We start from the raw sequence: 18795 nt of genomic DNA on the forward strand, positions 1-18795 counted from the left end.
TATACACCTCATACTGTATACACCTATCTTGTATATATACAATATACAATAAGGCACCCAGCCCAATTTTCTAGTGTTACTAGACTGATTATCCTCAGTATAGTCTGACTGTTTCTTTAAATTTAAATGACCATAGGCTGGTGTTAATCTCCTGGTTGTAGATCATGGAGCATCTGATAGTCATCTGAAGATTGATTCTGAAGTTAGGCTTCAGAAACACACTTAGAATGTCCTTCTGACAGTTTAATTAACTTTTGTAACAATATAACATAACAACAAGGAACTATCTGAGAAATGAGTCTTAGTAAACACAGACCTTAATTAACAAAACTAGAATCTGATATTTAGGGAAACATAATTTTTTCTAAAATTATCCCAATTTCTATTAAACATAGCCAAGACTAATTTGTTTTTAAAATTAGTGTGGTCCATTGACCACATAGGTTTCTTTACATTGACTCTGGCATAATTCCTCAGAAGGAGTTTCAGACTAAATTCCCAATGTCCTCTCAAGGCCAAGAAAGCCATGCCAAAGGCCCACCATCCTAGCTGGATTTTTCTCTTCTAGAGGTTTTTAAAATACTTTGAGATTTTTGTATCTGTCAGGAGACAGTCTTCTTTATTTACCTGATAAGCCTGTTCATTACCCAACTGTCTCCAATTTTTTTCTGAGGGACCAGGCAGAGAGAAAAGAAAATTGTTTTAATTTTACCCACAGGTATAAATTACCAAATTGTTGTAAACCATAAGTAGCTTGAGGAGAAGAGCTTCTTTATATCTGAAAAACAAAGATTAAAAGCCAGTAATATGTCAGACAAAAAGTCATAAAAATTATCATCATATTTAGCAGTTCATTTGATCCCATGTAATTAATTTTTGTTCTGTTTGAGTCCGGTTTTTCCATTAGTTCTGTTGTCCTTACCTGATGATTGAGGATGATAGTGACCGTGATAATTCTTAAGAAGTTTGTGAAGTTTTTGTTAAGGCTTGTGTGATTTGTCCACTGAAGTGGGTGCCTTGATCACTGGAGACTGTAGAAAGTATACCCCAAGTGGAAAACACATTTTAACCTTTTTTTTTTTTTCATTTTGAGGGCATTAACCCTGTAGCCAGGGGAAGGCTTTAACCCATTAAATAAAAATGAGGTTTGTCAGGGAGCCAGGAAAAGCCAAGCAGCTGTCTTGGATTTTCCATAGCCCTGACTGTTTAATTTACAGCTATTGTTGACCCATTTTGAATTCTCTGACTTAGGTGTAGACCGTTGCCATGCTACAAGGACATCAGGATAGCAAAAGTCTGACAACAAGGGGTTAATTTTTGTAGTAGCAGAATGAACTTTATCTACGTGGGTCATAATCTTCATAGATCATTGTGAAATAATACTTATTTACTTTATCAAAGTAACAAAATATTTTAAAAACAAATATAAATCACTTAAAGGCAAAGAAATTTACACAGTCTGTTATCAAAAGCAGCATTCCAAGAAAACTTTGTTCTCTTAACAGAGAACCAAATTCCAGTCTGGTACCAGCTTACTGTTAATCACAAAATTTATTTGCCTAATTAATCTTTAATTTAATCTTAGAAAGTCCTTTCTATAAATCTTGAAGAGGTAGCACTTTTGCAAATGCATTAGAGTGTCTATAATGACAAAAGATTTAAGAAGGCATGTTTAAAATCTGATTACAATGCAATTGACAAAGTAACTTGGTTACTGCTGTGACATACAACACTTTAAGATGATAACTAGAATTATGACTGATAATATTTTACCCGGACATATCAGAAATTTAGGAATCCCGTAAAATTTCTAGAGTATCTATATTAGTAACATTTACCATGCAATATAACCTAAGAAGATTTGTTGCTCATTTGACAATATTTCCCATGTAATTTAACATACCAAATCAACCTAATTAGTTTAATATCTCTCCTTGGGATGTTTTAGTATCTTATTTTATTTGGCAGTGGCCTAGTTATTCAATAAACTTCCATCATTTAACTTAATTTAGCACAACTCTAAATTTTCAAGTCGTCAAATATCTGGAGAGATTATTCTTAAGTAAGACTTTCCTAAACATAATTATTCCTAAAAAGTTTACCCAAAGCTCTTATCTCATTTGTTTTTTCTTTTTAATTTAGTAGATAGAGATTTATTAGACAGAGATCTAACTTGTTCTTTTTAAGAACTAGGGAAAATGTCATGGTATGGATTATACTACTATTTATTCAACCATTCCTCTGTTAGCCAGTCATGCTGTCTCTGAGTAAGAGTGATGCTAGCAAGGCAGTCTCCTTTAGCAAAGCAAACATTTGGACAAGGCGTGGGGATAAATTGAAAGACTTTGGGGAGGCATGGATTTCAGAGTTTGGAAGACTTTCAGGAGTAGAAGTGGGTTGAAGTCAGCTATAGAAACATGGTTTCTTGGGTCAGACTGATTGGCTGACTCTCAGAAATTTATTCACAGAGGTAAGTTATCTTTTTTTTTTAATGTCTTCAACATTTTATTCCAATAAGTATAGCTTGTATTAAAAACTGCTTTGAAAGATGTTACTATTTAAAGAAACTGGGTAAAGGGTTCACAGGATCCCTCTGTATTATTTCTTTTTTTTTTTTAATTGGGGTATAGTTGCTTTACAATGTTGTGTTAGTTTCTGCTCTACAGTCTTATTTGTATTTTCTTTTTTTAAAAGTTTCTTCACATCGAGTTACTTTCCTTGTTGACAAATTTGCAACAGATATAATAAGATCTTATTTAGCTTATGTTAAACCTAGGCACAATGAAAGTATTATACCAATTAAATACAGCTCATTTACAAATTAACCTCAGCAATATAATCCAAAGACAAGAACACATACTGAGACATACACAGGTATCCAGACAGACAGGGATCTCATAGCTTCTGCTTGAGATTTAAAATGTCTCTTTGCCCCCCCCCCTTTTTTTCTTGGCTTGAAGTTCTACTAATTAACCCAAGGCCGAAGTCTCAGGCAACGTGGGCCGTGTTTGTATCTCAAGGACATGGTAAGTGTTAACTTCAAGCTTTCTCCTAGGCATATTTTTATTCTCTCAGGGTCAGAATTCTGAAGAAAAGTACTTCAGCAAGCTAGCTTTTTCTAATTACACAAGTAAAAAAGAATTAGTTTGGCAATTTCAAAAAAAGTTTTATTTTAACCAATTTTCTCCAGAGTCTAAAGAATATTATGACCATACTGTCAAAAGAAAATCATCTTTCCTTTCTGTAGTCATAGTTTCATAGCTAAAATATAGACCAAATCGTGCTTGAATTGGCCCTAATAACAAGGGGAGACTGGCTGATAAAATGTTGTCCTAGCAGGGATTGTTTCTCTGGGGAGGTGGGGTCTTAGTTTGATCAGAAGAATCTGGAACAGTAAGGGAACTTGCAGGAGTGGGGAAAGCTTGGTTCCCCCCTGAGAGTTGGGAGAAGTTAGGAGGAGATCATTTATAATGTTAGGAGAGATTTTTTGATTCCTCAGGCTTTTCATTATGGAGTCACATAGAGCAGGATTATGATAAAAGGGGCATAAAGTCCTGAACATAAGGGAACCTCAGTCCATTTTCTCATCCTGTGGCATTAAAGATCTAATTGTAAGAGACCCATTTTCAGGCCATTTTTCTTTGTCACTGGATCATAGCTGTAGGTCGACCAGTCATTTAAAATTTTCCCCAAGGGGTTCCCAGGTGAGGGTGGAACCTTAGAGGAAGCGCTTCCCATTTTAGCTCAAGCAGTTAGTACCAGATGTCTGCATGCTCAAACCAAACCTCGTCAGTGGAAAATCACACTCAAAGTAAAACAAGCGGCAAAGAGATGCACAGATATCAAAAAGCCAAATGGCAGAAATGCCCCAAACGTGACTTCCAAGTCCCGCTAAGCCTGTGACGTTTGTCCAAAACGGCACCTTACAAACGGAATTTCCCTTCACAGGGAGAATTCCCCAAATTGGAACTGAAGTTCCCCAAACAGACAAAGTCAAAAGACCTCAGTTGTGCACCCCAGAGGACTTACCAAAATGCTGGCGGGTGTGTCATGACGTACCAAACACCCTCTTTCTGATATTCCAAGAGTTAATGTCTTCTCAGAGTAGAAGTCCGAGCTGGCACAGGGAAGGGAAAAAGAAGGTGTCCTCAAGGCAAAAAAGGCTTCAGCAGCTTCTAGGTCAACCTCTCCCCCATTCTCCACCGCAGCCTCAGAGTTCTGCAGCCGAGAAGGCGGGTCAGGTGTGATCAGGGCACGGCCCTGCGGCAGGGAGTCCCTGGTGATCTGGCCTCAGAGAAATCCTCCAACCCTCATCTCTCCTGAAGGAGGCTGGTGTGGAGAGAGATCCCCAAGCCTCCGATCAAGCCAAGGGGCCCTGCAGGGCCACCTGCCCATGAGAAGATCCTGGACGAGCCCCTAAAATTTGATTCCAAAATATTGACTCTCTGTGCACTGATGCCAAAAAAGAAATATGGAAACAGAGTATTGGAGGAACGAGAAAGAGTAGCTTTATTCTTTGCCAGGCAAAGAGGGAACACAGGGGGCTAGAGCCTCAAGAACTGTGCCCCACTCCCTGGGGAATAGAGAGAGGTTTATATCCCAGGGCTTGTGGCCTGGGGTAGGTGATAAGGCTCAAAGTAATGAAGGTCTTACATGTTTTTCTTTTCTTCTGCAAATATACAGCCAAAGCTGGCCTCAGGCGGCTCAGCAACCAGATCTGGTGTCCCTGAAGTTATCTTGACCTTCTTTTTGAAATGCAGAATGCTACAAGGGAGTGTAGGGGGAGAAGAATGCCAGGTGCAGAGAACAATTCCTATGGAGTCAGAGAGTAATTAGCTTTGTTTAACTTTGTGAAGGACAAGTCTAGCTACAAGTGTTTGTTAGTAGTAACCGCTAAAGAATAGCCAAGATTGCTTAACTCTTTCAGGCCTGTTTATGCTGTTTCCCCAGCCTGTTCATTGTTTCCTTATTTTCCTTGTTTATCAGAAAAGAAAAGTCTCATTTCTATTTAAGTCTCATTTCTATTTTTGCTGCAACATGCCCAACGCACAGTGAGGCCAAACAAACTGAAACCTCGGAGTTTGGAGCAGAGAAAGGTTTATTGCAGTGTCATGCAAGGAGACATGCCCTAAAAGTCCCGAGCTCCCCAGAGGGTTTTGACAAAGCATTTTTAAAAGCCAGGTGAGGGAAGCGGGTCATAGGGTGTGTGATCAGCTCATGCACAATTCTCTGATTGGCTGATGGTGAGGGAACAGGGTGGTGTCACAGGGGTTAACATTATCAGTCCTTAGGCTCCAGGAGGCCTGGGGCTATGTTCTCGTGGTCATCAAGTAGTTAACCTCTTCCATTTGGTGGGGTGTTTTCACATCTGTAAAACAACTCAGGAAATGTGCATCAAATACTGTTATCTAGGTACTTCAGAGAAGAGCTAAAGCAGAGGATATGGGGGAAAGCCTGTCCCAGGAAGGCCCCATAGGGTCCTGCTCGGTTACAGTGATGCGGGGGGGTGCGGGGGGGCCCTGGCTCTGTCCGTCCTGTGATTCTACGTGCATCAAGCTGGGACAGGGAGGAGCCTGGAGGTCACACATGGACATGGTGCCCATCAAAGCCTGGACTTCAGCCACAGGCCATACCATCCATGATGGAAACTTAGTCTATTTCTATGTCCCTGGAACTGGATTTGGTGAAGAACAAGCCAGTAATTGCCCCCAACTCAGAGCTGAAGGAGAGAAACAAGTAAGCGAAAGAGCTGGAAATGGATCTGATTAGCAGGAACACCATTCTGGGGCTGATCCAAACAATTTCCACAACCCTATCATCATATTTGACCCTGGTAGCCACCTGTGAGGCTGTTATTATGCTCCAGTTTTATTCTCAAGAAAACCAGGCTCACAGAGTCTAGCCTAAGGCCAGCCTTCAAAATCTAGTTCTCCAGACAGCTCCTCTTACATGGCTGTTTATGCCAAGACTAGGCCAAGGTGCACCTAGATTCCTGAGGGTGATCCGACCATTCTCACATCACTAAATAGGACTGAAAGCTAATCACAGCACAGGGCAGCTCCAGAAAGCTCCAGTTCCACACCAGGAAACTGTAGGGAAATCTCCCACATCCTCATTCTTGTCTTGTTCATTTTGCAGGGACCGCACATCACCCTGCTAGCCCAAGCCAGACCCTGGACCAGAAGGCGCAGGGCTCTAGGGCCTCCAGTTCTGCTGGCAAGACTGTGTCGCCTGCCTCCCAGCACCCCCTGGCGTCAGACCAGACTCTGGCCAAGCCCAGCCTCAGGCTCGTCCTTGGAGGTCAGCCTCTGGAAGGAGTGCTCAGAAACCTCCCCACTGACAGCTGGGACTAATGGAGCATGGTCCTGGGGCTGATCCTTGGGCCCCCACCGGCTCACCTCACCCCCCAAATCGTTCTCTCTTCCTCTCTCTTCTCACACACATGCACATTCTCCCTCTTCTCAGTGAACATGGGTACCTTGATTACTCAGTCTCAAGCCCTTGTTAGCTACCAAAACAGGAGGACAATGGCTTTATCCACCTTTTAGAAGAGCTGAGCCTTCCCCTCACTAACTGCCCTTCCCTGTATCTTGGCTCAGGCAGCTCTAGACCTTACACTCACAGCGGTTTCCCTCGGCTCCAGACTTGGGAAGAGGGGGCAGGACCATGACCACCATCATAGACTTTTTGCAAGGAGCCCATGTTGGGACAGGTTTCTGCCAGCCCCATCAACTGGGAGGAGGTTGCAGAGGGACCCACATTCCTGATCACCACCTCTATCCAAAGGAGGTGAGTCAGTGTAAACAAAAGGTTGAAGAAGCTGATGAAAATAAAAGTAAATGAACTGAAGTCCAGCCTTGGTGAGTGGAAAGATGGTGATTCCCCAGAAACTAGCCGGAGGGGAGCTGATGCCATCAAGCACCAAAAATGCACTGGAGCCTCCGGGGCAGCAAGGCAAGGAGAGAGAGCAGTGTGGTTCTCCTTATCTAATTGAAGTAAACAAAATATTTCTCAGGGCATAAAAATCTTTCTCATGCACGAAATTCTAAAAGGAATTTGATTGTTTATTGTAAAGGGACATGGAAGATGGTTTTGGGGGGAGTTTCGCGAAGGGTGCAGTGCAGGGCCTTGTCTCCGGCAATGCTGTGTGTCACATACTGTTTCTGTGCCGAAGTCTCGGTGGGGGCATCAGCCCTGGAGGCCAGACCGCTGAAGAGGCCTTGCCAGCAAGGGCAAGTATCAGCAGGGTGCCAGTAACAACCCAGGACTTCCAGTGGTTACCCTCAGGCTTCCAAGGTTAACCAATATCCCTACACACCCACCACAAACACAGACAAATTATCCTGTTCTGATGACGCACAATTTTATGTGAAGGAATGTATTTGTTATCTGTTGTTGCATAACAAATTATCCCCAAAACTTAACAGCTTAAAACAATAAACATTTATTATCTCACACAGTTTCTGTGGGTCAAGAACTTGGGATTGGCTTCACTGGGCAGTTCTGGTTCTGCATATTGCAGTCAAGATCTGAGGCAGGGCTATAGTCATCAGAAGATTTGACAGGGCTAGAAGATATGTTTGCAAATGGCTCACTCACAGCTGCTGGCAGGAGCCTTCGGTTCTTTGCTGGCTATCCACAGACTTGATTACTCCCCACATGGACCTCTTCATAGGGCTGCTTGGGTGTCCTCACAACACAGCAGCTGATTTCCCCCCAGAGCCAGTGATCCGAGAGAAAGCAAGGAGGAAGCCACAACGCCTCTTATAACCTGTTCTAAGAAGTTACACTATCAATTCCACCAGTTTCTATTCATTAGAATGGAGTCACTAAGTCTAGCTTACACTCAAAGAGAAGGAAATTTGGCTTCATCTCTCGAATAATTTTTGGACATATTTTAACAGGAGATTTCCTAATTCGAATAGTTACCAGATGTCTATCAAGAAAACGCTAAAGCTTTTCTGAAAGACATCCACCAGAGGATTTGTTAATGGCGGCTCCTGCGACTGTCAAGCGCAACAGGAAACTAGGTGAGCTAGGGAGTTGGGTAGAGAAAGAAGGCAAGGGTAAGAGAGGAGGGATGTTCATGAGGTGTGGCTTTACAGCTGGGACATGTCGTTAGAAAACTGTCTAAAGTGTGCTTTCATCTCTGCATTCTCAGGTTTGATCTTCCAGCTAATTCCATCTTAAAGCTTCGCTACTCAGCCTATCCAGGGGTCATCAAGCATGAAGACCGCTCTTCCCTCCTTCCCTCTTTCCTTCCCTTCTTTCCTTCTTTCCTCTCTTTCTTTCCTCAGCTCACCTAAGAATGATTTGAACTAGAAAGTCTATTTAATAATTCATCCATAGGAATATAACTAGTATCTTACTGATATTACCTTAGTTTGTCTGTGAATTTGTCTTACTGGAGGGAAATGAAAGAGACACTGAATTTTTCTGTCAGACACTATTTCTACAGGCTGATCCTTTCATTTCTAATAATATACATGCTCAATGTCCATAAAGAGCTCCATTATACACAGAACCACATAAGTAGGAATACACTTTTGCTGAAGATCAAGGGGGACACCTGATCACCCCGTGACTCACACACTCACAGAAACTGGGAGTGATGCACCAGCCAGTAGGGACCTGGGCAGGGTACCAACAGCATCCAGTACACTGGTGATCCTCAATTCAGATAGGCTTTGTAGAGCCCTACCCAAAGCTGGGGCACCAAAGTTCCACATGCTGTATAAGAGACAATAAGGAATAAACCTGCCAAGCAAAAGGGACATTCGTCTCTCTTTACCTCAGCAGAAAGTGGTGAACAAAAAGTCTCCTTTGAGAATTTATATCCACAAGGCAACCCTCACACAGAGAATCAAAATCCCCATACGAGCTGCGTGTTCAAAAAAAAAAAAAACTCAAATGGAAAATTTAATTTAAAGTGATCTTAGATTATTTACCATCACATCAAAAAGAATAAAATACTTAGGAATAAACCTACCTAAAGAGGCAAAAAACCTGTACTCCGAAAACTATAAGACGCTGATGAAAGAAATTAAAGACTATGCAAACAAATGAAAAGATATACAGTGTTCTTGGATTGGAAGAATCAATATTGTTAAAAAGACCATACTACCCAAGGCAGTCTACACATTCAATGCAGTCCCTATCAAACTACCAGTGGCATTTTTCACAGAACTAGAACAAAACATTTTTTAATTTGTATGGAAAAAACAAAAGACCCTGAATAGCCAAAACAATCTTGAGAAAGAAGAACAGAGCTAGAAAAATCATGCTCCCTGAATTCAGACTATACTACAAAGCTACAATAATCAAAATAGTACAGTACTGGCACAAAAACAGACACATAGATCAATGGAACAGGATAGAAAGCCCAGAAATAAACCCATGCTCTTATGGTCAATTAATCTATGATAAAGATGACAAGAATATACAATGGAGAGAAGACAGTCTCTTCAATAAGTGCTGCTGGGAAAACTGGACAGCTACATGTAAAAGAATGAAATTAGAACACTTCCTAACACCATACACAAAAATAAACTCAAAATGGATTAAAGACCTAAATATAAGACCAGACACTATAAAACTCCTAGAGAAAAACATAGGCAGAACACTCTTCGACATAAATCACAGCAATCGTTTTTTGGATTCATCTCCTAGAGTAATGTAAACAAAAGCAGAAATAAACAAATGGGACCAAATTAAACTTAAAAGCTTTTGCACAGCAGAGGAAGCCATAAACAAAATGAAAAGACAACCTATGCAATGGGAGAAAATATTTGCAAACAATGCAGCCAACAAGGGATTAACTTCCAAAATACACAAACGGTTCATACAGCTCAATATCAAAAAACCAACCCCATCAAAAGAATGGGCAGAAGACCTAAATAGACCTTTCTCCAAAGAAGACATACAGATGACCAACAGGCACATGAAAAGATGCTAAACTTCACTAATTACTAGAGAAATGCAAATCAAAATTATGAGGTATCACCTCACACCTGTCAGAATGGCCATCATCAAAAAGTCTAAAAATAATAAATGCTGGAGAGGGTATGGAGAAAAGGGAACCCTCCTAAACTATTTGTGGGAATGTAAATTGGTGCAGCCACTATGGAGAATAGTATGGAGTTTCCTTAAAAAAACTGAAAATAGAGTTACCAAATGATCCAGTAATCCCACTCCTGGGCATATATTTGGAAAAGACAAAAACTCTAATTCTAAAAGGTACATGCACCCCAATGTTCATAGCAGTACTATTTTCAGTCGCCAAGACATGGAAGCAACCTAAGTGTCCATCAACAGATAAATGGATAAAGAAGACGTGGAATATATATATATATACACACATATATACACACACAATGGAATATTACTCAACCATAAAAAAAAATGAAATAATGCCATTTGCAGCAACATGGATGGACCTAGAGATTATCACACTAAGACAGACAGAGAAAGACAAGTATCATATGATATCACTTATGTGTGAAATCTTAAAAAAATGATACAAATCAACTTATTTACAAAACAAAAATAGATTCACAGACATAGAAAACAAACTATGGTTACCAAAGGGGAAGGGGGGATGAATTAGGAGTTTGCAATTAACAGATACACATTACTATATATAAAATAGATAAACAACAAGGATCTACTGTATAGCACAGGGAACTGTATTCAATATCTTCCTAGATATTTATTTACAAAACAGAAACAGACTCACAGACTTAGAGAACAAACTTATGGTTACCAGGGGAAAAGGGTGGGTGGGAGGGATAGTTAGGGAGTTTGGGATTGACATGTACACAGTGCTATATTTTAAATGGATAACCAACAAGACCTACTGTATAGCACAAGGAACTCTGCTCAATATTATGTAGCAACCTAAATGTGAAAAGAATTTGAAAAAGAATAGACACATGTATATACATAACTGAATCACTTTGCTGTACACCTGAAACTAACACAACATTGTAAATCAACTACACTTCAATAAAAATTTTAATTAAAAAAATAGAAAAATAATAAAGAACATTAGATACTAAAAAAATAAAAAATAAAAAAATAAAGTGATCTTAGGTTACTAGTGCCTCCAAGAAAAAGGGGGGGAGGGAGGAGCAAAGAAACAAAAACAGCACAAAAAATACAAAGCATATAAGATGCTAGAAATAAATCAAAATATATCAGGAATTGGGGCTTCCCTGGTGGCGCAGTGGTTGAGAGTTCGCCTGCCAATGCAGGGGACACGGGTTCGAGCCCTGGTCTGGGAAGATCCCACATGCCACGGAGCAACTGGGCCCGTGAGCCACAATTACTGAGCCTGCGCATCTGGAGCCTGTGCTCTGCAACAAGAGAGGCCGCGATAGTGAGAGGCCCGCGCACCATGATGAAGAGTGGCCCCCGCTTGCCACAACTAAAGAAAGCCCTCGCACGGAAACGAAGACCCAACACAGCCATAAATAAATAAATTAATTAATTAAAAAATAAAAAAATAAAAGAAGAACATTTAAATAACCAAAAAAAAAAATCTTAAAAAAAAAAAAATCAGGAATCAAAATAAATGCAAATGGACTAAACCCTCCAGACAGCAGACAAAGATCATCAGATGGATATTTTAAAATCTCATGTGCTGTTTCCAAGGGATACCTTTAAAACCTAAGGATAGGTGCATATGGATTTTATCCTTTTTGGTTCCTAGGGAACAAAAACTGAAATTCAATCTTCAAGGGCAAAATCACCAGGTGTGTGAGTGCCATCCAATTCTGTAAACTGGGATTGGTTTTGAGTGCTGAAGATTTCTATTAAAGACAGCTGTCTGTAGTACTGTGCCACATAATTTATTCTTCAATGCAGTATTAGTTTGGAAAATGTAAAGAAAGGCCCAGGATCATAGTCAGGCAGATGAGGCATGTAGATCATACAGACCTCTCTATCACTGACTGTGTCTGGAGAAAGAACCATATAAACCCAACTTCCAAACTCTGTTGTCAAGATTCAGCAAGCAGACACATGTAAGACTAAGTGCCAAGCATTAGGCTAAGCGCTCAATAAATAACAGATATTATCACAGGCCTGGATAAGATCAAACATCCTCAGGCTCAGGTTATGAACACAAGCAGCATGGACTGATAAAAACTTTTACCCTGTACTCCTAAATGATCGTCCTAGAAGGCTTCCCATTCTTCTGTGTCTCTGTGAAGAAATGTTGCATATATGTGTAACTCATTACCAAAGAATGTTGCAGGGTTTCTTTGGCCTAGGAATTGCTAGAAGCCTTTGAAATTTGATGTGAAAAATTCACGAAATGAGTGTGAAGTGCCGCCATCCTGTGGTTGTTTCATGCAATGTCCTTTCCTGAAACTCTCCCTGGTCCCTGGAACTTAAATAGCACATTCATTTCCATAGGTCCCCATTAGTGTTGCCCAGAGTAAAAACTCTGGGTTAATTTACACCAAAATGACACAGTGAGCCAAAGGCTGGGCAAAATAAAAGAGGAAGAGATGCTACAGTGTATTATCCTTCCCAATGGGTGAACACAGAGAAAAGAAAGACCCACATGGCTTTTTAAAGCTGAGCCTGGAGCACCCTTCAGACCCGCTGCCCGTGCAGGACATTTTCTCAGCTGGAACTTGGTGAGAAATCTGTCTTGTACATCACCTCCAAACTAATCTCCAATCAAACACTGCTTTATGGAGAGTAAGAGTCTCATCAGACCCAAGCCACTCATCCTGGCCTTCATTCAAGGCTTCTTACATCCTGGATCTTACATGCTAGATCCTTTAGTCTTTTGTCCAACTACTGACCAGGATGGATCTTACACCTCTTGCCTCCACTCTCTTTCCACCCTCCATCTCTAAATGACCTACACATTCTTCTGTGAATACCTAAATTCCCTCCTGACCCTGAAATCTTCCTCAGGAACCCTGGTCAGCGTCCCATGGTGCTACATCTTAGCACTTGAAGATGAAGTCTTCAGTGAAGTCTCTGAAGGAGGAGGTCATGGGTTAGTACTACTACCGCTTTTATTATCCTCCCAGATCTCTGCATGGTTTATCCACTTAAGATCTCTACTCAAAATGTCGCCTCTTCACCGATGGCCTCTATAAAACAACGCAACATTCCTTAACACGTACCAAAATCTCATGTACTACGTATTTACTTGATTTTCTGTCTCCCCTAGGGTGTAAACTCCATGGTGGCAGGGACTTGGTTTTGTTTACTACTGTACCCCCAGCACCTAGAAAGATACTTGGCATGCAATAGGCACACAAAACCTCTTTTTTTTTTAAGTACACTTACAGTACCTTCACACTCACTTTTTTTTTAGTATTTATTTGTCTGCGTAGGGTTTTAGTTGCGGCACGCAGGATCTCTGTTGCTGTGTGCAGGATCTTCCTTGTGGCATGTGGGATCTTTTAGTTGCAGTATGCGGAATCCTCAGCTGTGGTATGCAGGATCCTCAGCTGCAGCATGCAAACTCCTAGTCGCATCATGTGGGATCTAGTTCCCTGACCAGTGATCAAACCAGGGCCCCCTGCATTGGGAGTGTGGAGTCTTAGCCACTGGACCACCAGGGAAGTCCCCCCCCTTTTTTTTCAGTGAATGGAAAAATTGATTCTGTAGCTTCTTGAACATCAACAGTTATAGCTGATTCCTCATCCACAAAAGAAGATGTTAGATCATATGGTCTCCAAGGTGCCCGCTAGCTCAAAACTTACCTATGTTCTCAGGGGCCCAAAAAAGACCAGCTGAATTACATTGCTTAGTTTGGGTACTGAGAAGATGAATAGGTGCAGCTTTGGGCTCATTTCTCTGCTCACCCTCCCACCACCCCCACCAGTTCAATCTTCCTGTCTGTGAGGTGTCGGCAGACTAAAATCAGTCCCCTGGGCCTCACACACATAAAATGATGCCAGCTGTCAGGGCCACACTGGCACTTAAAGAACTAGGCTGACATTGACAGAAGCTGGAACAATGCAATCAGGATAGTAAATTTGAGGTGAGGAAATGCAACAGCTTGTGGCACCCCAAAACTGTTTTGATCAATAGCATCTTGCCTCCTCATCCAAAAAGTAAGTAAGTAATGTCCTTTCCAGTGCAAAATTGGATGCTACCAGGCAGTGATGGGTGGCTGGGGTTTTTCTAAGAGAAAGAGGAGGAAAAAATGCTTAGAAAGCAGCAATGGAAAGCAAGGCAGACTTCAACCTTTAACACCCATCTAAACAATGTGTGGGTCATAGAAGCTATCATAATGGAAACTAGAATAAATTTGGAATTGAATTATAATGAAAGTATTGCATGCCAAAATTTGCAGAATACAGCTAAAGAAGTACTTAGAGGGAAATGCATATTGAAGGAGAAAAGTTTAAACCAATGAACCAACATTCATATTAAGAAATGAAATAGAGAACAGCAAAATAAAGCCAAACAAGTAGAAGAAAGGAAATAATAAATATAAGAGCAAAAACTAATTTAAAAGAAAATAAACAGACAATAGAAAGAATCAACAAAATCAAAAGTTCATTGTTTGAAATGGTATATAAGATTAAAAACTTTCTGACAAGACTGATGAAAAGAAAGTAAAAATAAATATTAAGGATAAAAAAAGATCACAACTACAGATGATGCAGAAAACATAAAAAATTCTCCAATTCAAATCTATACTACAAAATGTGAAAGCACAGATGAAATGAACAAATTCCCAGAAAACTATAACAAAAATGGTCCAAGAAAGTAGAAATCCTGAATAATCTGTGGCCATTATAAATTTGAATTAATAATTTAAAATATGCTTTCAAGATCTCTTTGTTCTTGGTGCTTTGCTGGTTTATTACAATGGGTGAAAGCCTGGATTTCTTTTTATTTATCCTGCTTGAGATGCATTCCTGCACCTTTGGATCCATGCTTTTCATCAGTTCTGGGGAAACTGCATCCACCAGCTCTTCAAATATTGTTCTTCCTGGTGATGGTTAATTTTATGTTGTATACTTGACTGGGCTGAGGGATGCCCAGATAGCTGGTAAAACACTATATCTGGGTGTGTTTATGAGGGTGCTCCTGGAAGAGATTAGCATCTGAATTGAACTGAGTAAAGCAGATGGCCCTCCCAAACGTGGGTGGTCATCCTCCAATCCACTGAGCACCAGAATAGAACCAAAAGGTGAAGGAAGGGCAAATTAGTTCCATCTCTGCTTGAGCTGAGACATCCATTTCCTCCTCCCCTTAGACATTGGCACTCTGGGTTCTCAGGCTTTCAATATCAGACCTGGGCCTATAACATCAGCGGCCTCCACCCCCATTCTCAGGCCTTCTGGCTCAAACTGAATTACATCATCCAGCTCGCAGCCTGCAGACCAAGGAACTTCTTGGCCTCCATAACCGTGTGAGCCAATTCCTATAATAAATCTCTTATCTATATTTATATCTATATCTGTATCTATAGCTATATCCTATTGCTTCTGTTTCTCTGGAGAACCCTCACTAATACACTCCTATTTATCCTTTCTGCTTTCTGGGCAGAACAGAAGCTAGATTCTCTCATTCCACATTCTATATCTCCTAATTGCTCTTTCACCTCTTTATCTCTCTTTGTTGCATTCTGGATAAATTATTTGGTTAGATCTTCCAGTTCACTAATACTTTCTTAAGCCATGCCTAATTTGCTAATGAATTGATACATTTCTTTTAAATTTCAACAAGTTTCTAATTTCTACAAATATCATATCTGTTCACTTCTGCCATGCTCCCCGAACATGGCATAGATGAAGCTGCATACCTCGAGAACAGGAACTGGCAATCCTTTTGCATAAATGGTCAGATAATAAATAATAAATATTTTAGACTTTGTGGGCCACATATAGTCTCTGTCGTAAATTTTTTTTTATAACCCTTTAAAAATGTGAAAATCATTCTTAGCTCTTAGGCCCTACAAAAACAAGCCACAGGCCAGATTTGGTCCCAGGGTCATGGTTTACTGACCCCTGCTCTAGAGCTCCCACACTCAACCCAATGCAATGGTCAGTGCAGCACAGGAAAGCTTATAGAGCATTCATGAGGGAAGGGTTAGGATAAAAGTTCCTCTGGTAATGAGCCTGGTCTTCTCAGCCTATGTGTGGCAGGCAGATGATCCCAAAGACCATGCATGCCTCAGTGTGGAAATACGCTGGTGCCACACGGCATGGAACCAGTAGAGGCCTGACATAAGGAGACCCAGAGCTCAGAGATTTCAAGCACCTGTCTGAGATCAGTGTGTCTCAGAGGATAAAGTACACAGGTCCAGGGGCCAGTCCAAAGCAGCCATTTTATAGCAGGGATTGATGGGGTCCCAAGACACGGCACCAGATCCTGAGCACAGAGAACTGAGACATACCCCCTTTTCCCCTGCAACTAGGGTATGAGAATGCTCCCATAAACCCTACTGCAATTTTGAAAAGACCTGAAGAAGAGAGGAAATCTGAAGGATTCTTAGCAACCCTGTTTAAACCAGAAACAACTGAGATACCAGTAACTGGAAAGTTTACACACTGAACATATTTTACAGGTTCCAACAACATTTTATCAGTAAATTGTCCATCTACTGCCACTGGAAGTTGAAAAATGAAATGCATAACTGTTTCCTGTGTGGAACTAAAATGTTTAGAGGTGTTCTGTCTACATGTGCAAGTTAATGGCTAACATGATAGAAATGAATCAGAGCAGCTGGGTGTATAAAAAATGGGGTTTTAGTAGATTTTATGGGAAGTGATGGGAGAACTGAGACTCAACTGAGAATAGGTAAAATGAAATATTGTGATAAAAAAATGTATCACTTATAAAGCAGAAACTAACACACCATTGTAAAGCAACTATACTTCAATAAAGATGTTTTTAAAAAAAAATGTATCACTATTTATTGATAAGGGGGACAAAAGAACAAGATGAAAGTCCACTAACATTCGTTGAGTTCCTACTACATGCCAGGTACCACATCTGTGTCACATACTAGCTACCACACCTCTGTCACACCTGGCCTATGTTCGGTAAAATGTTTGTTGACAGGATGAATAAATCCTCCATCTTCATTCTGCAAAAGAAATGAAAACTCAGGAAGGTTGGGCAATTAACTTAAGGTCACGTTGTAAGTAGCAGAGCTGGGATCTTAACCCAGGTTTGCTGACTCATTCATATTCACTGCTGCTTAAAAATCATCCCCAAATTTGGTGAACCTAACAAACAGCCCAAAGGCAAGGGAGATATGGTCTTTGACATCACATGCTACAGAGATGCCCATGGAGGTCAAGATTATGAAGTACCAGGGGAGATAGTTTAGTAAAGAGAGGGAGGTAAAGAAGCCAAAGAAATATTCTTACTGTTTATACCATGTCCCCATCTAATCATAAGCTTTTCTGCCTCACTAGTGGAAGTGCACTTTTTTTCCTCACTAGTGGAAGTGCACTTTTCTTCAGCCACCTCTCTAAGTTAGCAAACTGCTTTAGCACAGTTCCTTTATAACCAGAGGACTCAAATCTATCCAAAGTATGACTCTGGTTAACTTTCAGCTCAGTGACTCTCAGGCTTTCTGTATTTAATCCACAGAAGTGTGCATTTATATAACTTATATATATGGTATATATATTTGTATATACATGTATATGTGTATATTTACACGTATGTATACATATGTATGAGACAAAAGTTTTATACATCAATACTCCTTACTCTATGTAATGTATTATTATTTCATATATTCTTTCATCCTACTTTTTTAATGCTGGCCAAGAATGTCTAAATTAATTCTGCAATCCCATTCCAACTTCTCCTTTGAAACCCCCTACCTTAGTAGATAAGCACCTGTAACCCCAGGAATATTTAGGATTAAGTATAGAAGTAACAAAGTAAATCAGTCAGAGCATTAACATTTTCCGTTACATTTTTTTAAAATTTATTTATTTTATTTATTTTTGGCTGCATTGGGTCTTCATTGCAGCGAACTGCTTTCTCTAGTTGCAGCAAGCGGGGGCCACTATTCGTTGCGGTGCACGGGCTTCTCACTGTGGTGGCTTCTCTTGTGGTGGAGCACGGGCTCTAAGTGCGCGGGCTTCAGTAGTTGTGGCATGTGGGCTCAGTAGTTGTGGCTCGCAGGCTCTAGAGCGCAGGCTCAGTAGTTCTGGCGCACAGGGGCTTAGCTGCTCCATGGCATGTGGGATCCTCCCCGACCAGGGCTCGAACCTGTGTCCCCTGCGTTGGCAGGCAGATTCTTAACCACTGCGCCACCAGGGAAGTCCTTCCGTTACATTTTGGAAACTTCTATTTAATTTGGTAATTATAATGTTTAAGAGAATTTAATATTCTGATGTAATGGATTAATTTTGCAATTCCATTTTAAAATGTGAGATGGAGTGACTGATTCAGACTCATGACTGTAAGTGGATACATGTAACAAAATTCAAGCACATTTGCAAGCAATGTTGAGACTATGAGATTTTAAGATTTAAGATTAATTAAAGTTTATTAGATTTTAAGAGTGAGCTCAGGGACTTCCCTGGTGGCACAGTGGTTAAGAATCTTCCTGCCAATGCAGGGCACACAGGTTCGATCCCTGGCCCGGGAAGATCCCACATGCCACGGAGCAACTAAGCCCGTGCGCCACAACTACTGAGCCTGCGCTCTAGAGCCCGTGAGCCACAACTACTGAGCCCTTGTGCCACAACTACTGAAGCCAGCACGCCTAGAGCCCATGCTCCACAACAAGAGAAGCCACCGCAATGAGAAGCCCACGCACCGCGAAGAGTAGCCCCCGCTCGC

The 18795-nt window shown here is 40.8% G+C and overlaps 1 protein-coding gene across 1 annotated transcript in view; it reads left to right on the plus strand.

The window, feature by feature from the left end:
* Positions 1 to 6340, plus strand: part of TMC2 (transmembrane channel like 2) — a 70914-nt gene extending 64574 nt beyond the window's left edge. Inside the window, 2 exon segments of the mRNA XM_061209832.1 lie at positions 6139 to 6243; positions 6246 to 6340. Coding sequence (XP_061065815.1) covers positions 6139 to 6243; positions 6246 to 6340 — 200 coding nt within the window.
* Positions 6341 to 18795: the final 12455 nt, after the last annotated feature.

The sequence above is a fragment of the Eubalaena glacialis genome, chromosome 13, assembly GCF_028564815.1.
Source record: "Eubalaena glacialis isolate mEubGla1 chromosome 13, mEubGla1.1.hap2.+ XY, whole genome shotgun sequence".
NCBI lineage: Eukaryota > Metazoa > Chordata > Mammalia > Artiodactyla > Balaenidae > Eubalaena > Eubalaena glacialis.